General features: G+C 35.3%; 3 protein-coding genes and 2 non-coding genes across 12 annotated transcripts; 2 read left to right on the forward strand and 3 right to left on the reverse strand.

The window, feature by feature from the left end:
- The first annotated feature begins 235 nt into the window (after nucleotides 1–235).
- On the forward strand, nucleotides 236–434 carry LOC112494379. The gene has a single exon (XR_003059752.1). It is a non-coding gene; the product is annotated as a U2 spliceosomal RNA (small nuclear RNA).
- Nucleotides 435–615: 181 nt separating this feature from the next.
- LOC107267824 (putative odorant receptor 85d) lies at nucleotides 616–5,799 on the reverse strand. 3 transcript variants are annotated; one of them, XM_015739956.2, is made up of 7 exons: nucleotides 4,719–5,297; nucleotides 4,411–4,618; nucleotides 3,980–4,313; nucleotides 3,811–3,910; nucleotides 3,615–3,722; nucleotides 820–975; nucleotides 616–716 (listed from the first exon to the last, which is right to left on the reverse strand). In XM_015739956.2, exons 1-7 carry the CDS (start codon nucleotides 4,992–4,994, stop codon nucleotides 657–659), a joined length of 1,242 nt encoding a protein of 413 aa, XP_015595442.1. In that variant the 5' UTR covers nucleotides 4,995–5,297; the 3' UTR covers nucleotides 616–656. The 3 variants fall into 3 exon arrangements, with proteins under 3 accessions (XP_015595442.1, XP_024940839.1, XP_015595443.1); XM_025085071.1 differs by lacking the exon at nucleotides 3,615–3,722 and having other exon boundaries at nucleotides 621–716; nucleotides 4,719–5,799; XM_015739957.2 differs by lacking the exons at nucleotides 616–716; nucleotides 820–975 and adding an exon at nucleotides 3,307–3,516.
- Nucleotides 2,619–2,690, reverse strand: Trnag-ucc. Its single transcript has one exon. It is a non-coding gene; the product is annotated as a tRNA-Gly (tRNA).
- Nucleotides 5,800–5,975: 176 nt separating the features above from the next.
- LOC107267822 (dihydropyrimidine dehydrogenase [NADP(+)]) lies at nucleotides 5,976–11,912 on the forward strand. Its single transcript, XM_015739954.2, has 16 exons — nucleotides 5,976–6,219; nucleotides 7,382–7,492; nucleotides 7,578–7,910; nucleotides 8,032–8,340; nucleotides 8,414–8,737; nucleotides 8,859–9,069; nucleotides 9,145–9,329; nucleotides 9,434–9,649; nucleotides 9,713–9,877; nucleotides 10,030–10,182; nucleotides 10,278–10,398; nucleotides 10,521–10,783; nucleotides 10,914–11,093; nucleotides 11,157–11,381; nucleotides 11,507–11,664; nucleotides 11,748–11,912. The coding sequence occupies exons 1-16, from the start codon at nucleotides 6,172–6,174 to the stop codon at nucleotides 11,830–11,832; spliced, it is 3,087 nt and encodes a 1,028-aa protein (XP_015595440.1). The 5' UTR covers nucleotides 5,976–6,171; the 3' UTR covers nucleotides 11,833–11,912.
- A 2,265-nt stretch (nucleotides 11,913–14,177) lies between these two features.
- On the reverse strand, nucleotides 14,178–22,906 carry LOC107267826 (phospholipase A2). 6 transcript variants are annotated; one of them, XM_025085081.1, is made up of 7 exons: nucleotides 22,848–22,900; nucleotides 22,490–22,581; nucleotides 21,983–22,101; nucleotides 20,198–20,552; nucleotides 16,318–16,477; nucleotides 15,570–15,722; nucleotides 15,342–15,491 (listed from the first exon to the last, which is right to left on the reverse strand). In XM_025085081.1, the coding sequence occupies exons 4-7, from the start codon at nucleotides 20,541–20,543 to the stop codon at nucleotides 15,401–15,403; spliced, it is 750 nt and encodes a 249-aa protein (XP_024940849.1). In that variant the 5' UTR covers nucleotides 20,544–20,552; nucleotides 21,983–22,101; nucleotides 22,490–22,581; nucleotides 22,848–22,900; the 3' UTR covers nucleotides 15,342–15,400. The 6 variants fall into 6 exon arrangements, 5 of the variants coding, with proteins under 5 accessions (XP_015595446.1, XP_024940849.1, XP_024940848.1 ...); XM_025085080.1 differs by having other exon boundaries at nucleotides 21,899–22,101; XM_015739960.1 differs by lacking the exons at nucleotides 21,983–22,101; nucleotides 22,490–22,581 and adding an exon at nucleotides 14,178–14,498 and having other exon boundaries at nucleotides 15,383–15,491; nucleotides 22,848–22,906.
- Nucleotides 22,907–23,688: the final 782 nt, after the last annotated feature.

A 23,688-nucleotide genomic window follows, 5' to 3' on the forward strand; every position in this document is an offset into this window, starting at 1 on the left:
TAATAAACTTTTAACGACAGTTTTAAGAAATTCCCTTATGAAAAGGACAAGGGGTAGAACCTGCATTTTTCTTATTCCTTTTATGGCTTTATATTCCCTAGGGGATCGAGTGCCAAGAGAACCTGCATTAGGAGCTGTAGTAGTTACATAGTTATACCGCTAGGTGTCGCAAGTAACCCGACATTAAAATTGGCGAACGTCACGGTTTTATACAGCTTTTTTAAATCCAATGTTTATCGCTTCTCGGCTCTCCGTACCTGAGATCAAAGTGTAGTATCTGTTCTTATCAGCTTGATATCTGGTACGGTCCCCATTGGGGACCCAGAATAATTAAACTGTTTTTGGAATATGGCGAGAGTGACTTGGGGCTCGCTCCGACTCTGCCGCGGATTGTCTTGTGTGTTTACACTAATACCAGGTATGGCGCAAGCTATTTTCAATTAAAGCATAAAATAGAACGAATGAGGTTTATAAAGTAATTTTTATTTTTATTTAAATCTGAAAACTCACTATCTTTTTATCACTCGGAAATTTAAGTTCAAAACTTTTGAGTGTTTGTTGCCTATCAATATATAAATATCTTTAAACTCCTGAAAACACATTTACCAATTAAGTGCTATATAACTATTAAACTAATCAAACAATTTGTTTATTAACTAGATTTTCTTGTTGGTACTTTGCAATACCGTGAAGAACGAGTAAGATGCTTTCAAAATCTAGAAGGGATGGATAGGTAGGGTTAACGTTCCTTTTTGTTACGAATGGCTAGTATTGTATAATATATATAAAATTGAAGTATTATTGTAAAATGACACTTACTCCCATGAACGTACTTAATGATAGCGTCAATAGATTTCCAGTAGTGATAGTAAGTGGTCTGCCTGCTCTCACCATCATCAGACGCAAAGCCCGTTTATATCGTTCGCTCGATTTCCACCAGTTGCCAGAAAAAGCAGCCTGAACGACGCTTTCACTCTGTGAACATAGATAAACAGAAAAGTTCTATGATTCATAAAAATTAAAAGAAGAGAAGATCTTGAGCGCGCGGCCATCTTGAATATCGATTATAAAAATAATTTTTAAAACACGGATACAACCGATACCCTTTCCCCAGGCATAACAGCCTGTTACAGTACTTACTTGAAGACGTAATTCATTTCCATGCCAGGAATAGACGAAGATTTTGTATACAATAGAAGAGAAATACATAAACATCCCTGAGTATTGATCAGGTGATGCTGTTATCAATTAAGAAATTATCGGTTTAAGTAAAAGATTTAATAAAACATACTAAAGATTTACAAGCGAATTACCTGAACTGTATGAAATATTGATAGACACATTGTCAAACAGTTGAAAGGAAACTGGATGAAAATTACAGGGCCGATTATCGACTCGATTTCCCTCGCGAAGCTAAATATCGTAATTTCAAAGGGATAAATAAATTTCTTTGTATATTCTCAAGGAAGAAAGACAACGAGACTCACTCAAAAATCTTATTGTTATAGTGGATACATTATTTTTACTACTCGTAAGAATCATCTTTGTACTTCATTTGAATTTTACCACCAAAAGTGTTAGATCCCGCCACAATGTTATTTTCGATACCCGTAATCGTGTATTTCAATAATTCCAGTTTACAGGAAACAGTCGCTATTAAAGCGACAAAGTATCCATAGCAACGTTATTAAAAAACATGACTACGGAAAATATAAATTGATAAGTAAATGTTACTTCGAATGCTGGACTTGCCGTGACGTTGTAAGGATGCCACCCCTCTATCGGTAAATATCTCGCGTGTCCTGATATCAAATTTGTTATCGATACAATATTAAAGGAAAAAAGTCCCAGGATTACAATGCTTTGGCGAGTTATGTAATCAAACAGTCCATTGTATGTATACTGTGCGATGATTAATTTGAAATTTTCATCTTTTTCAGTAAACACGTCGTTATTCGTGAAATTTAGAAGAAGTTGTATCCGCTCTTGGTACCAGAATATGGTGATAATCTTTTAAGGAGTGAACTTGACCTAATGAGACTGTTATTCAAATATACCGAATTATTCAGTTCAAACATACCACCTGAAGTTAACGTCCATTTGACTCTTATGGTAAAACCATGTTCAGCTGATACGTTTGAACTGAATAACCGGATATAGCATTTTAATACTTGGATAAATATTTTTGTAACAAATGCTCAAAGAAGATTCCGCAACGTGTCGCCAGAGGGCACCTTAAAATATTCTTTTTTGGATAAATGACTATAAAATTACCTAAAAATTTATTATAGTGACGTCATAGGCATCTAAAATATTTTTAAGGAAGGGGAAACCTATTAAAAAATATTTTTGAGACAGGTTAACAGTGTCATCTCTCGTAAAGAAAGGCCAGACGGCGTTTTCTTTGAACATTTGTTACAAAAACTGTTGTATCTAGCTAGTACGAATGAGTATAGGACTCGTGTGATTGGCGCACTCGCCTAACGGCTCGTGTACCAAACTTCACACTTGTGTCTTATACTCATTCGTACTAGATAGATAAAATACTATTTTGTTATACACTCGTATTTCTTTTGTATTGTTCATTTAATAAAATTTAATAAATTGTAAAAAAAATGTGCGATGGCCGGGAATCGAACCCGGATCAACTGCTTGGAAGGCAACTATGCTGACCATTACACCACCATCGCACGTATTGAAGTTGGGAATATTTAATATGCTATAAGCAATCATGAAATAGTTGATTATGAAATTGACATGTAATATATTATATTATATTTCCATATGCATATTGAACCCTATATATTTTGAAAATTTAATATTTGTCTGTATCGGTCTATCATGCGTATAAATCGCGTTGAAAGTTGATTATAGCTATTAATTACTGCATTTTTCTTATTTTTAAATGTATATTTTTTATATTATGGTAAACCTTATAAGTGAGTGCGATGTTTCTTATAAGAAAAGTAATTTTTCCAAATCTCCCCAAATCACAATAACATTTACAATTTCGACTAACATAGTGATTCCCAATATATTTATGAAACTGAATATGCTATAGATTATATAGATCAATCTACGTAGATACGGCGAAGGCCACACACACACATATCGAATTATTGCAAGAGATACTTTCAAATGAAAGTTCGCCCCAAATCGTCTTTTATTCCGTGTTTTTGATTCCTAAAGATTTATTGCTATGTTTGTACTGTTTAATATCGCGAAAGAGCTATGAATATCCCTCTCTCAGGATCGCATTAATTTTATTAAACAATTAAATTTAACGTATTTGAATCGACTAACGAATTTTTCCATTTTCAGATTTATTTTATTCAGATATGGACTTTCTAACACTGCTACAGCTTTTTCTATACTGTGCGCGATATAGTATGAAGCTTTATTAATAAAGTGGAATAATAATAATTTTTTTGGTTATCATTTCCTTAGTCATTTCTTCATATGTCTTGATTATCAACAATTGGCATTATTATCATTTAATATAATTTCAGGTCATTTCTAGGGAAACGATAACATTAATTTGGAATATTCTTGCGATTTTATCAGTGACGTTATCATATTTTTTTGAAAATAAATTATTCTACAATTTTACGTACCAGCAATAATATGGAGTTTCCGTACCAACAGTAGACAAACAATTGGTACACCATGCACATTAAATAACTAAAATTTCCCAAAATTTCACTAGTACCTTTATTGGAATCCTGAAACGTGTGTTAGAAACAATTTGACATAAATAGCAAGAAGCTCAGAGCTTTTGAAAAAGTACAGAAAAGCCCAAGTTAAACTCACTTGACTAATCTGATAGGCGGTTACGCAAATGACCAGGCAACTTTCCAGAAATTGAAGAAAAACTGGTAAATTAAATATGTTCTCGACGTCTTTGGCAAATCTGAAAATGATTTTATATGTAAAATATCATTTTATCCGTTTTCACTTCACTTCTATTCCAAATACTTACTGAATAATTGTCATATGATCTTCGACGCACTTAACCAGTCGTTTATAAATCAAGTCGTCATTTTCCTTATTTTTCAATGAATTCGATAAATCATTTTTTATATTTTCAGCATTGAGTACATCGTCTCCAATACTTTGTAGATTACAATTTAAAATTACAAATTGACAACATACGACAGACATGAAACCGACCGTCAAATGATCCAGAGCTAAGTTATGAAAGGCACATACGTGAAGTATAATTATTTCATAGACACATGTGAGTTCAAAGGCAGGTGATTTTAATGGATCATATGGAAACCATCCATCGCTAGGCAATCTTCTGTCAATTTTATCTAAAAAGAAATACAAAAATGTATACGCGCTAAAGCAAGGCTAATAAGATAAAAAGTTAATTTACGAAACCAGTAATTGATAAAAATAACATATTACCATTGTCAACGCTAAACAAGGATATAATTGACCATCCAGTAATAGCGCCCATTCCAAACAAGACATTAATCGCATAATGAAATAGTCCAAACCAAGAGAAATACGTTACAATCCTTTCATATTTATCCGTTTCGTTCGAGAATTGACCAGTTTCTACATATTCCAACAGATGGCGTATCTGCTTACGCTTACGAATTAAATTCTGTATCTAGATCCAACACCCATAATTCCTTATCATAAAAGTATTCTCGTAGAATATATTGATAAGATAACAATAAATAAAAGAAAAAAAAAACAAGACAGCAAACCTTAGAAACGTGAACGACGTTTGTGAATAAAAGAAGCGAAATCGATGTCAATTTGTTAAAGTCACGTATATAAACGATCACGTAAACAAGTTCGGCAAGTAAAATAGCGCCGATTGTCAGTGAAAAACTAAAGAACGTATAGATAGCATAAAATCGTTGATTTACATTAAGCGACGGCCAATATCCAAAATATTTATTAACGAGTAACGTAAGCTTGACATTGTAATAGGACGATATTTTCGGTAGCTTGTGATTGGACAAAGATGTAATATCCATGATGGTACTTTTTAGCGCGTACTTTTAAATATACTTGAAAATGTCACAAACTGTTTCGATAGCGCCGGAGTTTTTTTCTTTTATCACGTATTGTCATGAAACATTAACGTCAAAGTTCAAACGAGAATTGAGTACAACTTGTCCAAATGATAGAGTAGAATCGGACCAGATATGCAATTTAAGAAGATGACATGATAGGTTTAACAGAAAAGTTCGAAACTTGTTTGTTTGATAAAAACAAAACCAGGGACACTTTAGTACATAACCACAAATTTCTATGAACATAATAGAACGATTATCGACAATGACATAGATGGGAGCATTAATTTTTTTTCCGAAAAGTCAAATAACACAAAAGAGATTCATCAATTTTATAGCACGATGCGAACTATATATACCGAGTTTTATTGACCTTAATTATCCAATTAAGTTATGCATTACGTATGAACAAACGTATCCTTTGCAGTCTCATGCCGAGTGAACATTTTCTTATATAAACTTTTCTACAGTAACATCGTGAAGTTGATCTAGATATATCCAATATAATATGAAACGGATTAAGTGAAAGTACATTACATATCTGGATAATTGGAATTCAGTAATCATTGCTTCTGGTGCATTTGGATTATGCTATCGCTTATCAATTATCATACCGTTCGTATTAATCTTATCAGTGCTGGAAATTAATGGTAACCTAACAAATGACAGCATGGATACACATCCAGTTGGTTCCTACAGTAGATACATACGTAGTTGTCATTAAGCAAGAACTTGAAAGATCCACCAGTCGTATTGTTAGTGATAAATCGGATTTTTGAAAGCTATGGTAGAGAAGCTGAGATTGCGCAAGACGAAAAATCAGAACGTACTGGTTATCTTATTTCAGCAAAGCCATACAGCCTGTATACGTAAGAGTAAAGTGGTGGGATGGTAGATGTGATGTAGCGCGATGTTATGACTGGACGTGCGACACGTATTCAGTTATGGACGGGACGTTGGGAGGTTAAGAATAACAAACGTCTATTCACAGAGCATCGTCGTTCAATACTGTGTATTTGCTCGTAGATTTCTAAAGTTTGATCTCTTCGTTCGTGTAACTCGAAGTCAGTTGCTTCAGTTACGATTGTTGAGTGCTACCGATTGTTTATTGATTGTTGTGATCTTTGCAAAAACTCCAATGGCTCCCACTCCTTATATTTTGAGCAAGGACATACCTGATATTGAGGTAACTAGAATTGATTTGAACAATTATGATTATGCACTTTAGTAAAGTCACTTTATGGTTAATTCTTTTTATTCAATGAATGCGTTATCTAGAAAACAATCTTTGGTCAGTGGGTACGGTATATGCATGTATGGTATGTACAGTTTAGACAAAGCCGTAGTAGGCTGTAGAAAAGTTCACCGTGAATTGGCTGAATGATCAGGCTGTGCTGAGTTGATTTTGATTAACACTAGATTTATCATCTATTTAAATATACCTATTTCTACCAAAACCAGTCAGAATGACTGGTGTATAAGAAAAAATACTTATTGAGGCTTCCAGTCTTTATTCACTCTTAAAAAATGAGAAAAAAAGGCTATTCGTGCCCCGTACACTTACAAAATAAGTGCTCGTCAAAAAATGTCTCGTAAAAATCTCGGAAAAATGCATTGTATTCCGCGGTGGCCCGCAAAGCTGGGCCCCTGTCCTAAATAAATACTGTGCGTAATAGCCGTAATCGGCTCAATACCGATAAGGGAACGAACGAAAGACGCATGGGCCGATATATGTACTGCATCGGTCTCCTGATTCTCCCGAAATCATATTTCTGTGCCGATAAAACATTGCAGTACCCATCAATTGTTATAGCTGCCCCAATGTCATTTCTACACAGAATTTCTTCATAGAAACATGCACCAGTCATTTTGACTGGTCCTGGTATAAGTGTCAATAATAAAAAATATATTTGTTACGAATATATATAAAGTAACATTAAGTTCATAAAATGTATTGTCTACTTATAGCTACAAAAGTCATAATATCATTTCGGAAAGCAAATGTTACATGCAGTAGGAATTTTGAATTGAAATTGCACGACCAGTCAAAATCACTGGTCTGGTAAATCTAGTGTTAAATAGATAGGTATAGATATTCAATTTATTCGACAACATTCTTTATATGGATTATTTGTTATTTGTGTTTCTTGTTTGCTGAATTTTACTTAATGTCTATGGGCAATTAAATTAGGAATAGGTATAAAATGTGTATTAAGTTCTTAGTGTCATAAAACTATCTTTAAATGTTAATTACGATGATCGTTTCAATAAATAGACACAGGGTAATGCATGCATATAATCTTTGGCGGTAACAAGAATATTGACAATTTTTTAAATTACCTTTTCAGAATCTTTTGAACATCAATCCAAAATTAAAGCCGTATACCAATCTCGTGCCTTCGGCAGAAACTAAAAGGAATAAGCAGCACTGGAAGAGGAACGCTGGTAAACACTGTGACGTAAGAGGATTATGATAAAAATAATAGAGTGATATCTCGGCGTTTTTGTTGGTGTTGCAACTATTTATTATTTATCAATTTGCAGTCGTGTGGACCGTTGAAGAATAATTTCGATGATATAAAACCCACGACTCTGAGTGAACGTGGTGCTTTGACCGAAGCGGCGCGCTGTTTAAAATGTGCAGATGCGCCTTGTCAAAAATCCTGCCCGACCCAATTGGACATTAAGAGCTTTATTACCTCGATTTCGAATAAAAATTATTATGGAGCAGCAAAGGCAATTCTTTCGGACAATCCGTTGGGTCTCACGTGTGGCATGGTTTGTCCCACGAGTGATCTGTGCGTTGGGGGATGTAATCTTGCTGCTGTTGAAGAAGGACCTATTAACATTGGAGGATTACAGCAATTCGCCACGAACGTGAGAATTTGCAATTTCTTTTTAAGTAAATATGAATATGAAAAGATTATAGAAGAAGCTTTCGTTAGTTAGAATTTCTTAAGGTATAATTTAACAATTTTGGAAACTCATATGGTTCTAGATTTTCAAGCAGATGAGAATACCTCAGACAAGAATTTTTGGACAAACCGTACCTCATGCGGATACGAAAATTGCTTTAATTGGGTGTGGACCAGCTTCTTTATCTTGTGCTACATTTTTGGCACGTCTTGGCTACGATGATATCACGATTTTCGAAAAGGAAAACTATTTTGGTGGTTTAAGCTCTTCAGAAATTCCTCAGTATCGTCTTCCGTATGACGTAGTCAATTTTGAAGTTGATCTTGTAAAAGATTTAGGGGTGCAGATTGAATTTGGTAGAGGATTATCTACTAGGGATTTGACTGTTCAGGTGAGATGCTAAATACTATGATTTTTAGACTGATTAAATAATTACTTTAATTGTTAATTATTTTTGTCCGCAGGGACTTAAGGACCTTGGATACAAAGTTGTCTTCCTTGGAATTGGCCTTCCAGAACCTAAGTTGATCCCTATCTTCAAATCCTTAACCCAAGAAATGGGCTTCTTTACATCAAAATTTTTTCTACCAGCTGTTTCAAAAGGTAGTAAACCAGAAATGTGCCCTTGCAAAAGTGCAGCTCTACCCAATCTTTACGGTACCGTAATCGTCCTGGGTGCTGGGGATACAGCCTTTGATTGCGCCACTTCAGCATTAAGATGCGGTGCTAAAAAAGTTTTTGTTGTTTTTCGAAAAGGATTCACTAATATTCGAGCAGTTCCCGAAGAGGTAAGATTTGAACGCCTAAAACAGTATTTTTTACCTTCATTAATGATTATATTGCGCGACCAAATTTTTCAATTAAATAATGCTTTTTTGTCATGCCATGTTGACAACAAATTTTTAATAGATGGAATTGGCACGGGATGAAAAATGCGAGTTTGTTCCATTCCAATCTCCAAAAAAAGTCATTGTTCGAAACAATAAGATTGTGGCTATCGAGTTTTATCGTACCGAACAGAATGAAGATGGCGAATGGATCGAGGATGAAGACCAAGTTGTGAGACTAAAGGCTGATTTTATTATTTCAGCTTTTGGATCTGGTCTATACGATTCTGAAGGTATTTTAAAATTATTCTGTGCATTATAAATTCATATCTATAGATATAATTGCAGTCGTGTAATTCCCTTTGCAGTTAAAACCGCAATGGCTCCAGTTAAATTGAACAAATGGGGTCTACCGGAAGTTGACGTGAATACAATGAAGACATCAGAACCAGGAGTATTTTGCGGTGGCGATTTAGCTGGAGTTGCGCAAACAACTGTTGAATCAGTGAATGATGGGAAAACGGCTGCTTGGTATATTCATAAATACATACAGGTACACAATTTCTTTTTTTAATAACAAAAATCATGAAACATCTAACATTATAAAAATTCGTATAATTTACATAAAAGCAAACTATTATTTTTTATCATTCAAAGGAATCTCTCGGCTTGTCGGTACCCAATGAGCCGTGTCTACCAAAATTCCACAGTCCTATCGACGATGTTGATTTAAGTATCGAAGTCTGTGGACTCAAATTTGAAAATCCTTTTGGCCTTGCTTCTGCACCCCCCTGTACCACCAGTGCAATGATCCGAAGAGCTTTCGAAACAGGCTGGGGCTTTGCTGTAACAAAAACATTTTCTTTGGACAAGGTATGATCTCAGTTAATCTGTAATTTCAATTGGAATTTATTTTTTAATATACATTCCTTACAGGATCTAGTAACGAATGTTTCTCCACGTATAGTGAAAGGCACCACGTCACGGCATCATTACGGCCCTGAACAGGGCAGTTTTCTTAATATTGAATTAATATCCGAAAAAACTGCAGCATACTGGTGCAAGAGCGTAACTGAATTGAAGAAGGACTTTCCCACAAAGGTAATATCTTCCTTTATTTTTTTCATACATTTATCTTTATTTTAATCATAATTATTTTTATTAATAATTAGATCAATGATTTTATAAATTTTACACCTGCGACTTATAATATTACTAACTGTTCAATAATACAATTATTTTGTTTATCATAGATAATCATTGCGAGTATCATGTGCACTTATAATGCAGCCGACTGGACCGAATTGGCACAGATGGCAGCATCGGCCGGTGCTGACGCACTTGAATTGAACCTATCCTGTCCTCACGGAATGGGAGAGTCTGGGATGGGATTAGCATGTGGTCAAGTGTGTAAAATTGAAATTACTTAGTATGTTTTACGGGTTAATAAATGAATTTGATATAAACGCTTCTTTTATATATATTACTTGTTGCTTTACAGGATCCGGAATTGGTGAGGAACATTTCAAGATGGGTACGAGCAGCTGTGAATATTCCATTTTTTGTAAAATTGACACCAAACATTACTGATATCGTTTCCATAGCAAAGGCAGCTTATGAAGGTAAATATCAGCTATGAAGAAAAATTTACTTCTTTTTTTTTGTTTAAGTAATTACTTGATTTTTATCTTTTCCTTTTATTTTATTGTGTTCTTAGACGTGATATCAGTGATGTAATTTACAGGTCAGGCCGATGGCGTGTCGGCAATTAACACTGTGCAAGGTTTAATGGGACTGCATGCCGATGGAACACCATGGCCAGCAGTTGGCACCGCCAAGGCAACGACTTATGGTGGAATGTCGGGAAATGCTACAAGACCGCAGGCACTTAGAGCCATTTCCTCGATAGCCAATAAAATACCAGGTTTTCCAATTCTTGGTATTGGCGGCATTGACTCTGCAGATGTCACATTACAATTTTTGCAATGCGGTGCATCCGTCGTGCAGGTTGAATAATAATTTGTACCTTCTCAGTTTGCATAACATTACATTCGACGGAATCAAAAATTAACATTGTATGTCGTAAACGTGAACAAGGCATTTTTTGTAGATAAAAATCATTTTTATCTTACCACAGGTTGGAAGTGCAATACAAAATCAAGATTTTACTCTGATAGAGGATTACACGACCGGCTTGAAAACTTTATTATACCTAAAGAGCTTGGGCCAGGTTAAAGACTGGGATGGTCAGAGTCCGCCAACTTTCAAACATCAAAAAGGAAAACCAATAGTCAACCTTCAACATGCTCTGGGAAAGGTAAATGTGAATAAATTATGACATTGAATATACTTAGTTAATACAATTCTGTAATTTCGTTAGAACGTACCTTACTTCGGGGAGTATCAAAAACTTCGTGAAGAAAAAATAGCTGAACTAAAAGCTCAAACGGATCTGTTGGCTATAAAATCAACAGTCACTAGACCAGCACCCAAGCCCGTTGCTCCGATTCCTACCTTATCGGCCGTAATCGGAAAAGCTCTGCCACACATACGATCATACAAGCAGCTAGATAACAAGGAACAAGTTGTTGCACTTATTGACGACGTAGGTATACGCATAGAAGAATAATAGAAAAATTATTCTGATATGGATCAAATCATAAATAATCACGTAATGTTTCAATATGATAATGAATCTTATTTGAATTATTCATTGATTCAATATTCCAGGATATGTGCATTAATTGTGGCAAATGCTATATGGCTTGTGCCGATTCTGGGTATCAAGCGATTACTTTTAATGCCGAGACACACATACCGGAAGTGACTAGCGACTGTACTGGATGCACACTTTGTTTATCAGTTTGTCCCATTATTGATTGTATAACGTGAGTTTTTGAATTTGATATTGATTTAGTTATTCCCGATTGGCAAATATAATTGTCTAATGTTTTATTTCCACAATTTTTAGAATGATTCCAAAAACGATACCACATGTCATTAAAAGAGGAGTTCCGCCGAAGGGATTGAATAATTTACCAGCAGATTTACAATGAGATGAAATAACTTTAATTGTAATAACTTTTATTGGAGTCGAAGCTCTAATTACAATAAATAAATTCATTTTATCAAAGAATTACTAGAGTGGCATTATTTTTTTATTGCACGGTTTACGTGCTTATATCGTTCTTAACTGTGTTTTCCAGGGACCGCAACCGTAACCAAAATTCAAATGGATAACCGATAATAACCAAAAAAATAAGAAACTGAAACCATTAACTGTAATTTCATAAATGTTATACCTAAAACCGTAACGGAAACCTAAAATTGCTACAGTGTAAAACCGAAACGTATTTTATTCATAATACCAAGGATGAGTAGGGAGATAGCCAATGGGCCGATTTTATTGAAACCAATTTTATTTTGGCGTCGAGTAGATGGAAATTAAAATGAAATTGTAAAATGTCGAAAATGAATATTAATAAATTGAGTGTTTGGAATATTTAAATAATTCAATAAATCAATAAAGTTAGATATTAACACTTGAAAATCAGAAATTCTGGCCAAGAATATTTAGAAGTACTGGAAGTTGCCGAAAATTGTACGCGTGCAAATTCATCGCGCAAAACTCGGCGAGTGGGAGCAAAACTGATGATTGGAGAGAACGGTGGCAGTGCCCGAACTGGGAGCGCTCATTCTTCCTCCAGCCGGTTTCTTGTAAGCACTACCCCTCTTATCCATTCCCAACCTTCTTCTCTTCCTATATTTATTTCTTCTCTACTTTCTTTCCTATCTTATTTATCTCTTTTCTTATTTCTTCTCTACTTTTATACCTCTATTCCTTACTTTTCTACTACCCGACTTCTGTATTATCTTCGGACTTTTTATCTTCCTGTCTATCTTCTGATTTTACTCTTTCCCCTATCACTTTCCATTGTGCTTGTCTTACTTGTCCTATTCCTTTGGTCGGGTCGAGCATATTTAATCGAGTATTCATATAAGGGTAGTCACTCTGTATAGTAGCTACACGTATAGTCCATAGTGTCAGGGGTTGCCCTTCCGTCTCATCCGCTGAGCTTGCTCAGTGGGTCGGGCCCAAGTTGTGGCCGCAACTGGACCTTATGGGTCTCCCGACGGGGACCTTGAGCCCCCTTAGGGTATCTACGGCCATGGTCTTTCGTATAGTGAATCTTGACTAGGGATAGATATTTCACATTTAACTTACCTTTTGCGTCTTTCTTGTTGCTCGACTCGACTTCCCTCCTTTAATGAAGTTTTCCCCCCTCTAGTTCTGTGCGTAACAGCCGCAGGACCTGGGGGTTTTTCTCTTTTTTTGTTTCTCTATCTCTCTCTCTCTTTCTTGTGTTTTCTCTTCTGGAGATGTAGGGCCCCACCGAAATGGGCGGAGTGGGGCCCATTTCGTTGACTTTTCCTTTATCTTTCATTATGCTTTCTTTTACTATATTCTATCACTCCTCATACTTTCTTCGTTTCAACTAAATATGTACTTAGGTCTTCTTCTTTCATATCATCTCTTTAAAATCTTTTTACCTTTTATTTACACTGCTTTTCTCATCTATTACTATCTTCCTATTCTTTCTCAGTCGTTCCATCTTCCTAATTTTTCCTTTATTTCAAATTTTCGCGCGCGCGCGCGCGCGCGCGCGTGTGTGTGTGTGTGCATGTGCGCGCGCGTGTCTGTGTGTGCAGGGTTTCCAAAATTCATTCATAGCCATGTACAAAATGTCTTATTTTTTTTAGATTAAAAATTGCGTGTGTGTGTGTGTGCATGTGCGCGCGCTATTCTTTCTCAGTCGTTCCATCTTCCTAATTTTTCCTTTATTTCAAATTTTCGCGCGCGCGCGCGCGCGCGCGCGTGTGTGTGTGTGTGCATGTGCGCGCGCGTGTCTGTGTGTGCAGGGTTTCCAAAATTCATTCATAGCCATGTACAAAATGTCTTATTTTTTTTAGATTAAAAATTGTTAATTTTTTATTCCTGTAAGTACCAAAATTCAATTGTACATAACTCGCGAACTCTTGCAAAGCTTCCTCTATGAGAAAGCCAAAATAATTCAAAGAACTTCCTCATAGAGGCTTTGTGAACGACGGAAAAGAATCAAGAAGCAAAGTGTAAGATTTTACTTTGCATCATTGTGATAGAAAAAACCGAGTAAAATCATGAGGAAGAAATTTGCAAGGTTCTACTTTACAACCTTTTTTTGTCTATTTTACCCTTTGCTTCTAATTTCAACGCATTCTTTCTTTCAAAACACCTTTCCTTTTGTAATCTTTTAATTTCCTCAACTGTTTACTAAATTTTATCTTTTCTTAAGTCCTACATTCCGACTTTATTCTAATTCCTATTTTAACCAATATAGGCACTAATAAATATACACTAATCGTTATACGTAGTAACATTTTATTCGTATCGATTGGTTAGAATTTATTTACATCTCCGGTCGACTGTACTTTTCGTTAGTTTTGAATGCTTCCGCCAGATAGCGTTGTCGCGACTAGTCTTTGTTTCGAAAAAATCCGTTAGAGGACGTGGAACACATATTACTCCGAGAATCATCTACCAGAGATGAGTAAAGAGATTGCCAATGAGCCGATTTTCACCTCCAATAAATTTTACCTTTTAACTTTTAAACATTTTTTTCTGTACTAATCATTTGGTGGTGATTGGTAGTCTAATTAAAAGGTTTGGTAGTCAATAGTTTTTCTGGAATGTTAAAAACAAATTTTAACGAGAAGTTAACCGGATATATTTTATTTATTAATCGATTTTGTTCGATAAGGAGGTAAATCAATGCGAAATCGTTAGGTGGTTACGAATAAATTTGTTAAAAGTTTTGGTAGTCATTGATTCTGCCAAAAACCTTAAAAAAATGTAAGCGCAACAGTGACGGGGGTAGGTCACACGATGGCAATGAGTTGGCCGGAAAAATATTAATTTTTTAAGTAAGAACATTCAGTGAGGTCTTAATCGACGTAGAATCGTTTGATGGCTACAAATAAACTAGTTAAAAGATTTAGTGGTCATTAGTTCTATCCAAAATTGTATAAGGTGATTAAGGCAATGCTTACGACATTGGGTATGTTCCGAAATCAATTTCAGTAACTCACAGTACCACAATTAATGCACTGTGGCTTTATAAAATGCCAGTTACTGAAACTTATACTAGACAATAAGTATAGGAGATTGGCTCGTGGAAGAATGAGCGTTCTAAGTCCGACCAGCACCTTACGTGCTCCCCCCACTCCTTCCACTTGGAGGGAGTCCTGCGCGATAAATCTGCGCACCGACAAACATTTTAAATTTCAATAGTACTAATTGTAAGTGTTGTTCGTCGTAATTTTGAATTTCTGAGTGTTAATATATGAATATCAAAAATTAATTAATTACATTATTATTTAGCTAATTAAATGTCTTAATATATTCAATTTCAGTTTGATTAATTTTCAAAATTTTACAAAGTTTAAAATTAACATTAATCTACCCAGTACATTGTACAAGATTTTAATTTGGCTTTAATTTCATGTAAATGAGATGAAGAGGATTTACCTGAATCTATGGAATTTACGTAAATGGATTGTAGGCTTTACCATCCGTCACATTCTCCCTTAGAAGTTCGGATTGTCAAACCATTGCCAAGTTTTATTTTGATTTAAATCCAAATCATACTCGATGCATTTATTGTCGTAGAGTCTGTTTCTAAAATTTCCAAAAAGATTACAACGTTACAAAAATCTATTCGTTTAACGTTTTTTTATTTACATTCGTATTCGTTACCTTGCATATTTATTACACCGAGTAATGGGATAGTCATATCTGAAGCACTGCGGTCTCAGGAGATTGAAGTAAGTAGTACCAATCTTTTGTGAAATTAGGCTATTGGCATTTTTCAAGCATTTATAAAAAGTTTCATCGCAGTCACAGAATGATCTGAAAAAAGATAAATAATGATAATTAAAAATTAAAATAATTATCAAGTCAAACATTCATTTTATCAACCTCTCGCAGTCATAGTCAATGAAATAAAGTAGTTGTAGCTCACTTCGATTCTCATTTAATCTGCAAAGTCATTAATTGACCATCGCACTCCAATGAATATGCAATAATATACATTATATTAATACTCTATCAGGGTCAACATCTCTCAATAATATATACACCTTGACCTTTAACTTCTCATCCATGGTTAACGCAACTAGGCCGTCACTCTACTTAGTATTCTCATTAAACATTTGATCCACTGAAGTATCAATAACTTTTACAATCTCCTTGGGAACATATTGACTAACTAAAATATATTACTCAATCAAAGGACCTCAGTATTGATATAAAAGTTATAAAATATGTAAATCAACAACTAAATAGCATTTTGCTTTAACATAATTAATCACATTTTAAATAATTTTCTTATAGTCTCTTGCAACAGACTACAATTTTTATTTTATTGACCATACCAAGAGTTTATATAAGAATTAGGCTTAGCTTGATAAATGATATGAAATGAATATGTAGCATTTAAGATTACCTTGTAAATATTCCATTGTTCTTCAGACTATATTTTTCATCACCAGCATTAATATTGTTTGAACAATTGTCATGATCCCTACAACAATAGTCAGTGTATTTAAAGATACCAATGTCCTCTTCGTTCTTGGCTACGGATCCAGCTCCACACCAAAGTGTACCTGAAGGGACAATATGAATATTTGACTTTACATTTATACGACGATCCAGTGCAATAAAAAATTAAACCGGGAGTGGTTGCTAACGTCAGAATATAATGACGGACGATTTTAACCACTGGGGATATGAACAGGAGCACACGCAATCGTCGATTTGGTAATAAAACCCGTCGAAATCTCCGCCGACTACATTTATCATGGCACAACGATCACGGGGATCATTATGAATTATGACTTTTGTTATTGTGGCTATAACCATACAGTTCGCTTGGTAAATATTACAATGATGAAAGCTGCCAGGTTGACTCGTAGGAGACGAATAAAATTTAACGATAAGTCAAACGACCGAAGAGTTTACGACCATCTTGGATTTTTGAATTGAAATACTTGATATTCACGCGTCAAGTATTTTGCGATATTTTTGCTTGCTTATTCATAGTATCTTTTAATTGTCTTAACCCCTTGACATACAAATAAAATGTTAAAGTCTACAATGGAAAATGAAATTAATGACGTCTCCGAGACGTCATTGTATGTCAAAGAGTTAATTACATATATATATATATATATATATATATATATATATATATATACTGCACTCCATATTGATACTGTTTCGATAATTTTAATAATTTAAAAAATGCATCTTCATTTGTCTCATTGATAGAACAGTGATGTTATGACACACTGATAATTAATTGCAGTCTGGAAATTAAATTGAAAAAACAATAACAGGCAATTATAAATGTAAAATTAGACATTATAAAATAGTGCTTTTTTGTTCTCTTATTAAATCCTCAAACTTTAATTCTACTTGAATGTAAAGTTAGACGTGTCATAGTGATGCTTTTTTTTTTGGTAAGCATACATTTTCATTACCATGAATATTAGCATTTTATAATTTTATAAAAAGTTCATTTCACTTCGAACTTTCAAAATTTTAAATATCTGTATCTACCGTTGTATGACAAAAAATATTTATTTATATTATTTTAACGCTCGGCCAGCTTGACAATAATAATCATAATGGTGAATACCATCGAATATGCATACACGTCATTGCAGTTATAATTGCGCTCGACTGCACGTATGAAAAGTGTCCCCCACGTTTCCCATTAATTAATTTTTAGTAGGTTTACGAAATGCAATTTGGCCACAATTCGTCGAACGTTAGCTACAATTCAAAAACTAAATTGCAAATTGATTAAAAGATACTCTTATGAATCGGCGCAATTGTTCATTCTAATCGCATTTACGTATTTCGCGATTGACATATATATCGGCCATTTTACAATCGCACGGTATTACCAACATTATCATCAATTACAATTACCAATAACATCATTGAAGGTCTTTGTACGAAATTCTTATGGATAATAAAATTCCTGACGCTTCTGAATAAAAGAAAAAAACATATTTCACAATCAAGTGCCAAAAATTGTGACTAGAAAAATTTTTATCAACCAGAAGCAGAACTGGGCAATTATTCTCACGCATGGTACAATTATTTTCACGTGTCGTTAATCGGGTCTGAGTTATGTACGTTATGCATCGTAGAACCCACGTATAACGGTAATTGCAATACGACTATTTTCCCACTTACCGCGCAACCACATATTAAATCTCCAATGTTGGTATTAATTATAACTGAAAAATATTCGGATTATAAATTTCTTATATAATATAATTGTAACATTGCAATCAGCTGGAGTAACGTAATTGGCGTGTAACGCAATATAATAATGATATATATATTATATAGGAACATAGTATGCAGAGGGGTACAACCCTTACTCTTCACCCTCGGCCACGAGGGATGATACCCAGCCATGAGACGATATGTCAACTGAGGGAATCTCAAATAACAGAAACAACCCCAACTAAGAAACGTAAAGGCCTATGCCTGATAGCACAGTCCCTACTTATACAAACACATAATATTGATTGCTACCCTTATGACAGTAGGGACCAGAGAGATCAAAGAGACTTAGAGAAACCGTAGACAATGATCACAGGACCGAATGACCATAACTCATAGGACTAAAACCATAACTTGAAGTAATTCGGAATTTGGAACGATGATAGGAGTACTTAAAAATTCTAGAGCTACTAAATCAAGTAGGTTCAAAGTGTCGCCTGACCGAATAAAATCCAGTGAAGATCGTTGTATGGAATAGTATCTAAATTAAGGGTGGCCCTGTTACAAGTGAAGATAAATATGTATCTCTAGAGCCCAAGGGTATAATAAGTGTATGAAACTTATGCTAAAATCAAAGTCCAACCCCTGGTGCTTTCCAGTCCCGCGAGTCCTAAGGGTTGGTACACATGACGCAGCATGCAAAGGATGGTCCTTCAAAACGAGCGAGATATACCGAACCATCAAATTCGACACCTGCGCTCACGAGGATAGACTACCCCCAAAAAAGACTGACTCTACTGTTACCGGAAATTGACGAGTATCTACCGAGGGATGGTGTTTCCGGGTTACGTAAGGGTGCCACAAATCAAGTTGAAACTTCTCGCCGTTCTCCATCCCACTTTCGTTAGCCCTCTTTAACCCGGTGGCTAATTCCCGCGATAACGCACGCACCCTCTGACTATTCGTAAGGGTTAAATGCGATTAAGAATTCATCGGTCGACCACCTTGCTATGGGTGGAAGGAGTTTGCGCATGCGCAGTACGTCATTACGTATCAATACGCGCTGCCGCGTGACTGTATATCTGTGCAGTAAAGTAGAGCGAGTCGAAGTAGGGTGGGTGGGGGGGAGGGGGGACGTACAAGAGGAAGGGAAGCACATTCAGTTTCCGCAGCGATTATTTTCAATTCCCAGCGACATCCGGTTGATTTATTGTCTCGCGCGGGATGCGCGGGAATTACAAAATGGGTCAAGCGTCGATGGTGGCGCTGCCGTTCAGCCGTTTGCAACCTACCGATTTCGTAGGCGTGATTTGTGTTATCGCGCGTCACTGGAAATTCCATCATGAACGCTTTTTTCATTCTGCCCATTTACAATATACATATATATATACAGATATAGACTAACATTTCACCCTTCCGTTGTACGGTTACCCTTTCCTTCCCCTCGCCCATGCAACTACAGACGACCGAACTTTTCTCTAAATCTCGTTGCGAAACGCAGTTGTACGGACCAGTGCGTGTTTTTCCTCAGTTTACGTTGGTCGTTGATGTTTCCGTTTTTTCCTATTTTTTTTCTTGAAATTTAATTAAACGTCCGCAACGCATTGCTCTTCGAAGGAGAAAGCGCTTAGAGGCGTATGAATAAAAAGAATCCTGGAAGAGGGGTTCAACGTTTGACACTGCGCAGTGAGTTGGTTTAGCGAAGGCTTCAAAGTGCCGCTGGCTAAGCTATGAATGGTACCAGGCCGGCTTTTCGCCTGAGGAACAGTGAAAAGATGAAAGCGAAAGCATATGAGAGAAAAGGGGTTAAACGAGGAAGGAAAAAGAGGGAGGGAGGATAAAACTTAACCAGAAGAGTTTGAGTGGAATGATGCGTACATTGGAAAATGACTTCAAGACTTTTCTCAATTTTTCATGAAACCCTCATTAACCTTACAGCATTGGAATTAAATATGCTGTTTATTTCCTGTACGAACTGATCCAACTTAAAGGGTACGCTTGTAATTAATTCCTTTGTTCTAGAAAGCATACAAGAAAAATAAAAATAATTTTTAGAAAAGGGGATAAATTCTATTACAACTCACCAGGATATATGGCGTGTATATTGTCCTTAAATCGATTCAAAATGTCGCCGAATCCTTGCTTGGCTGATCTCTCGACAGGCAGTAATAGATTCTGAATGGGTCGTGGTAGGCCAAGTATGAAACGTTCGATAATATTTCGAGCCTCCTTGTCCGTGCGATTGATCGACCAGAAGGGGTTGCTGAGTTTCTGGAGGAACCTCTCTGTAGGTGAAACATACGTTGGAATGAGATCGATACTATTATCGATATAGTCACTCTCCGTGTAATCCTCGGTTAAAGTTTCTTCCGTTAGACAGCCGTCAAATTTCAGAAGAAAGAGGAAACCCAATAAAACGCCTTGACGCATCGTGATAACCTGAAATGCGAATAAATACATTAGCCGATCTGCGGTCTTATAATATATCAATTAATAAGAAATTCATTATAATAATCTCATAGCAGCGCGAAAGCGTGAATAAATTTCGGATAAAAATAAAAATATTAAAAAATTCTTTTTGCTCACAAAATTAACCGGTTCAATTATTTTGTATGTATTGTTTGTATGTATGTTCAAGTATTATCCGTATGTTATTTGACAGAGCATTATTTCTGATATTGCCTCTTCCGTTGTTTAAGGAAAAACTTGTACAAATTTTTAATACGTTACTGGATGTGGAATTGTGATTCAAAGAGTGAAGATTACAAAATCGACATTTTTTTATGGGCATCATTGTACGAAATCAGGAAGTTGTATTATAATATGCATCCGCCATTGCGAAAAGTCACTATGTAAATGCGTAATGATTTAAGCCCATTTGTACTGGTATTTGGGTGAATTATTTCACACATATACAATGTATATACATATATGCGATGCAGTATAAAAATAACAATAATAATCCAAAGTCCAAATTGCATTTTATTCTATGCAATACTGGAAGTCGAAAGTGACAGGTTGTTCAATGTAATCATAGTTGTGGATATTATATGTAATAAAAGAATAATGAAAAAAAAAGTAATTAAAATTGATTTGATGACCGTCCACCTAATATGCTACGTAATTATTATACTGTGCGGTAAAAACAAAACTATATTAGTTTCAATGCACGATATCAACGTGATCTCATTATATTTATTCATTCGGGTGTTGAAGATTGGATAAGTTTTTGAATAATCTCGTCGCGTCGCGTCGCGTCACGTCATAAATCTGAAATCGTATTTAAATCTTAAAAAAATTATTGTTAAATGCTCAAAGACCTCTACGGGCACTCGTTCCGCTGCGTGACCATGATAGTTCTTTGACCGTTATAAGAAATACCGAATTTCGTAAAATTTTGAAGCACCCATCGTCAGGCTGAGTAAAAGAGGTTCTTAAAGGAATTTGCAATGCAAAGAATTAGTGGAATTAATTTTACAAGTACTCTGCTAGCACGAGATAAACGAGAATTTATATCCTTCTTTGAGATTCGAAGGTGAGTTACTTATTCTGTTGTTCGATAGATCCTCATTAGAAATAATTAAGTATGCTGTACGTTGATAATACATGTATAAGTAACTATCGAATTTTAAGTCTAGTCCACATGAGTATCGACCCACAAAAGTGCTTCGCGACTGATGCCCGTGTGAATTATAGCGTTTATTGCTTATTCAAATAATTCAATCAGTAAAAAGAAACGGATTCTGATTTATGACATAACGCGAAGGAAGATAAACAGTACTTACTGCACTTTGCCATAGCCATAGATGTTTGACATAACCAAGTTAAGTAAAATTATAATAGAATTTCCATTGATCGTTGCACTTAACTGTAATTCAAACCTTCCCAGTGTTAATGAGTGTGTCGAATTTCTTGTCAAAAACCAAAAAACACAGTTCGATAAAAATCCAATCGATCACTCGACCAACTCATGATTTTCGTAAAATAGCTAAAATAGAAAATGTCGAAAACGTCAAATCCAATCGACCCAAACGTCGCACGAGTGTCACGTTGCACGATGCACAATAATTTTCTATTCCGCACATCGCGACGTATTAATTCCCGATTAATGGAAATGAACGTTCAAACGGCATTAACAAGCTTCACGATTGTCACAAAAAAAAAATATAAGTAGAGATACTTGTCGCCAACGATGAATTTTTAGTGGAAAGCGACCCTGGCGGCCAAGTTTCAAACTATGCCGTTGCTGTCTAATTCCACGCCGCGACACTGGCCCACAGTCCCGATACTTCAGTATTTAAATATTCGAATGTTCGATAGTCAATTAGTTGCGTGAATTTCTGTTAGCGATATTAAATAATGCAATCGACTCCTACCTCTTTCACAATATAGTAGTACGACGTCAACGAGTCGACTGAGCCTCGTGTCAACGTCTGTACGATCCTTTATTTGACGTGAGAAATTGTTCCTGAAAATGCCAAGGGCACCGCAGGCTGAGCACGAATGCATGCATTGCGATTATTCATAATAATTGTTAATGGTGGGGCGATTGGAATCGAAGGAAAATTAATGATGACGGGGAGTAATCAAAGATATGAGATTTAATTACAAAACGAGAACCGGTCGTGGATCTATTGATAATTGTGCAATTAATTTGATCTTACAGTCCTCATTTTTTACCTTGACCAATTTTTATCCTTAGCACGTTATAGGATTGTATATCAATATACTTACAAAATACATATATGGACGCTGACGGTGGACTTGGCGAAGTGAATAATTAATTCTCTCATTTAATTATGTGAATTATGTTTTGAAATCCCCTACTTATAGTATCCTCTTGTTTAACTAAGACTTCAATTTTTATCAATTTTATTATACTTGCAGGAGGATTAAAAATTTTTCGTTAATAAGTATGAAAATAATTTTGCAATTCCTCGAGAAAATCCGTACACGTTTGCTTCTCTTCTTCCTGGAAAGAAAGAATGGCAAATCTCTTGTTTTTAATGTCATTATTATGAAATATGTCTGATTGCTATTGAATAAAAGGATGATGAAGAAATATTTACCGGCCTACAGTGAAAGTAGCAATTGAAGACTATATGCAAATATATGTCCATTGTGTACTATGTACAGTGCAGTCATCTTTTTTATCTCATTTCACATCCTTTCATAAATTCCTAAATCGACTCTATCAGACAGTAGTGTATTTTTTAAAATAACTTCATATGTGTCGCCATGGCTGTCAACTTGTTCAACGTTGGTCAATCATAGTAATTATCGGTCAAAACTCGAAAGATTTTAAGGACCTTGAAAGCCAGATGATGATGACGACCTCGCTTAGCCATGATGGCAAGTCTGCCCAGAGTCCTTTCTATTTACGTATTAATCTCTTGGACGTTCACATTCAAATTTACGAACTCACTAATCCCGCCATTTTGTCTGCGTTTCAACTCGCTGATAAATTCCTTATCATTTCCAGCAAATGGATTACACGGATACGTATCATCTTCTTTTACAATTATGCATATAATTCGATGTTAACAAATATTTTTTTTACAAACTTTTCCATCCT

The sequence above is a fragment of the Cephus cinctus genome, unplaced genomic scaffold (genome assembly GCF_000341935.2).
Source record: "Cephus cinctus unplaced genomic scaffold, Ccin1 Ccin1_scaffold0457, whole genome shotgun sequence".
NCBI classification, from domain to species: Eukaryota; Metazoa; Arthropoda; class Insecta; order Hymenoptera; family Cephidae; genus Cephus; species Cephus cinctus.

Excerpts from the sequence above, each read along its gene's own strand:
- LOC107267822 (XM_015739954.2), top strand. The coding sequence starts at position 6,172 with ATGGCTCCCACTCCTTATATTTTGAGCAAGGACATACCTGATATTGAG. Across the intron at positions 9,330-9,433 it reads ATATTCATAAATACATACAG|GAATCTCTCGGCTTGTCGGT; the intron begins GTACACAATTTC and ends TATCATTCAAAG. Across the intron at positions 9,650-9,712 it reads AAACATTTTCTTTGGACAAG|GATCTAGTAACGAATGTTTC; the intron begins GTATGATCTCAG and ends CATTCCTTACAG.
- LOC107267826 (XM_015739960.1), bottom strand. Across the intron at positions 15,723-16,317 it reads AACAATGGAATATTTACAAG|ATCATTCTGTGACTGCGATG; the intron begins GTAATCTTAAAT and ends ATCTTTTTTCAG. Across the intron at positions 15,492-15,569 it reads CGGTGTAATAAATATGCAAG|AAACAGACTCTACGACAATA; the intron begins GTAACGAATACG and ends TGGAAATTTTAG.
- LOC107267824 (XM_015739956.2), bottom strand. The coding sequence starts at position 4,994 with ATGGATATTACATCTTTGTCCAATCACAAGCTACCGAAAATATCGTCC. Across the intron at positions 3,723-3,810 it reads CCGCCTATCAGATTAGTCAA|GATTCCAATAAAGGTACTAG; the intron begins GTGAGTTTAACT and ends CACACGTTTCAG. Across the intron at positions 976-3,614 it reads GAAACTCCATATTATTGCTG|AGTGAAAGCGTCGTTCAGGC; the intron begins GTACGTAAAATT and ends CTATGTTCACAG.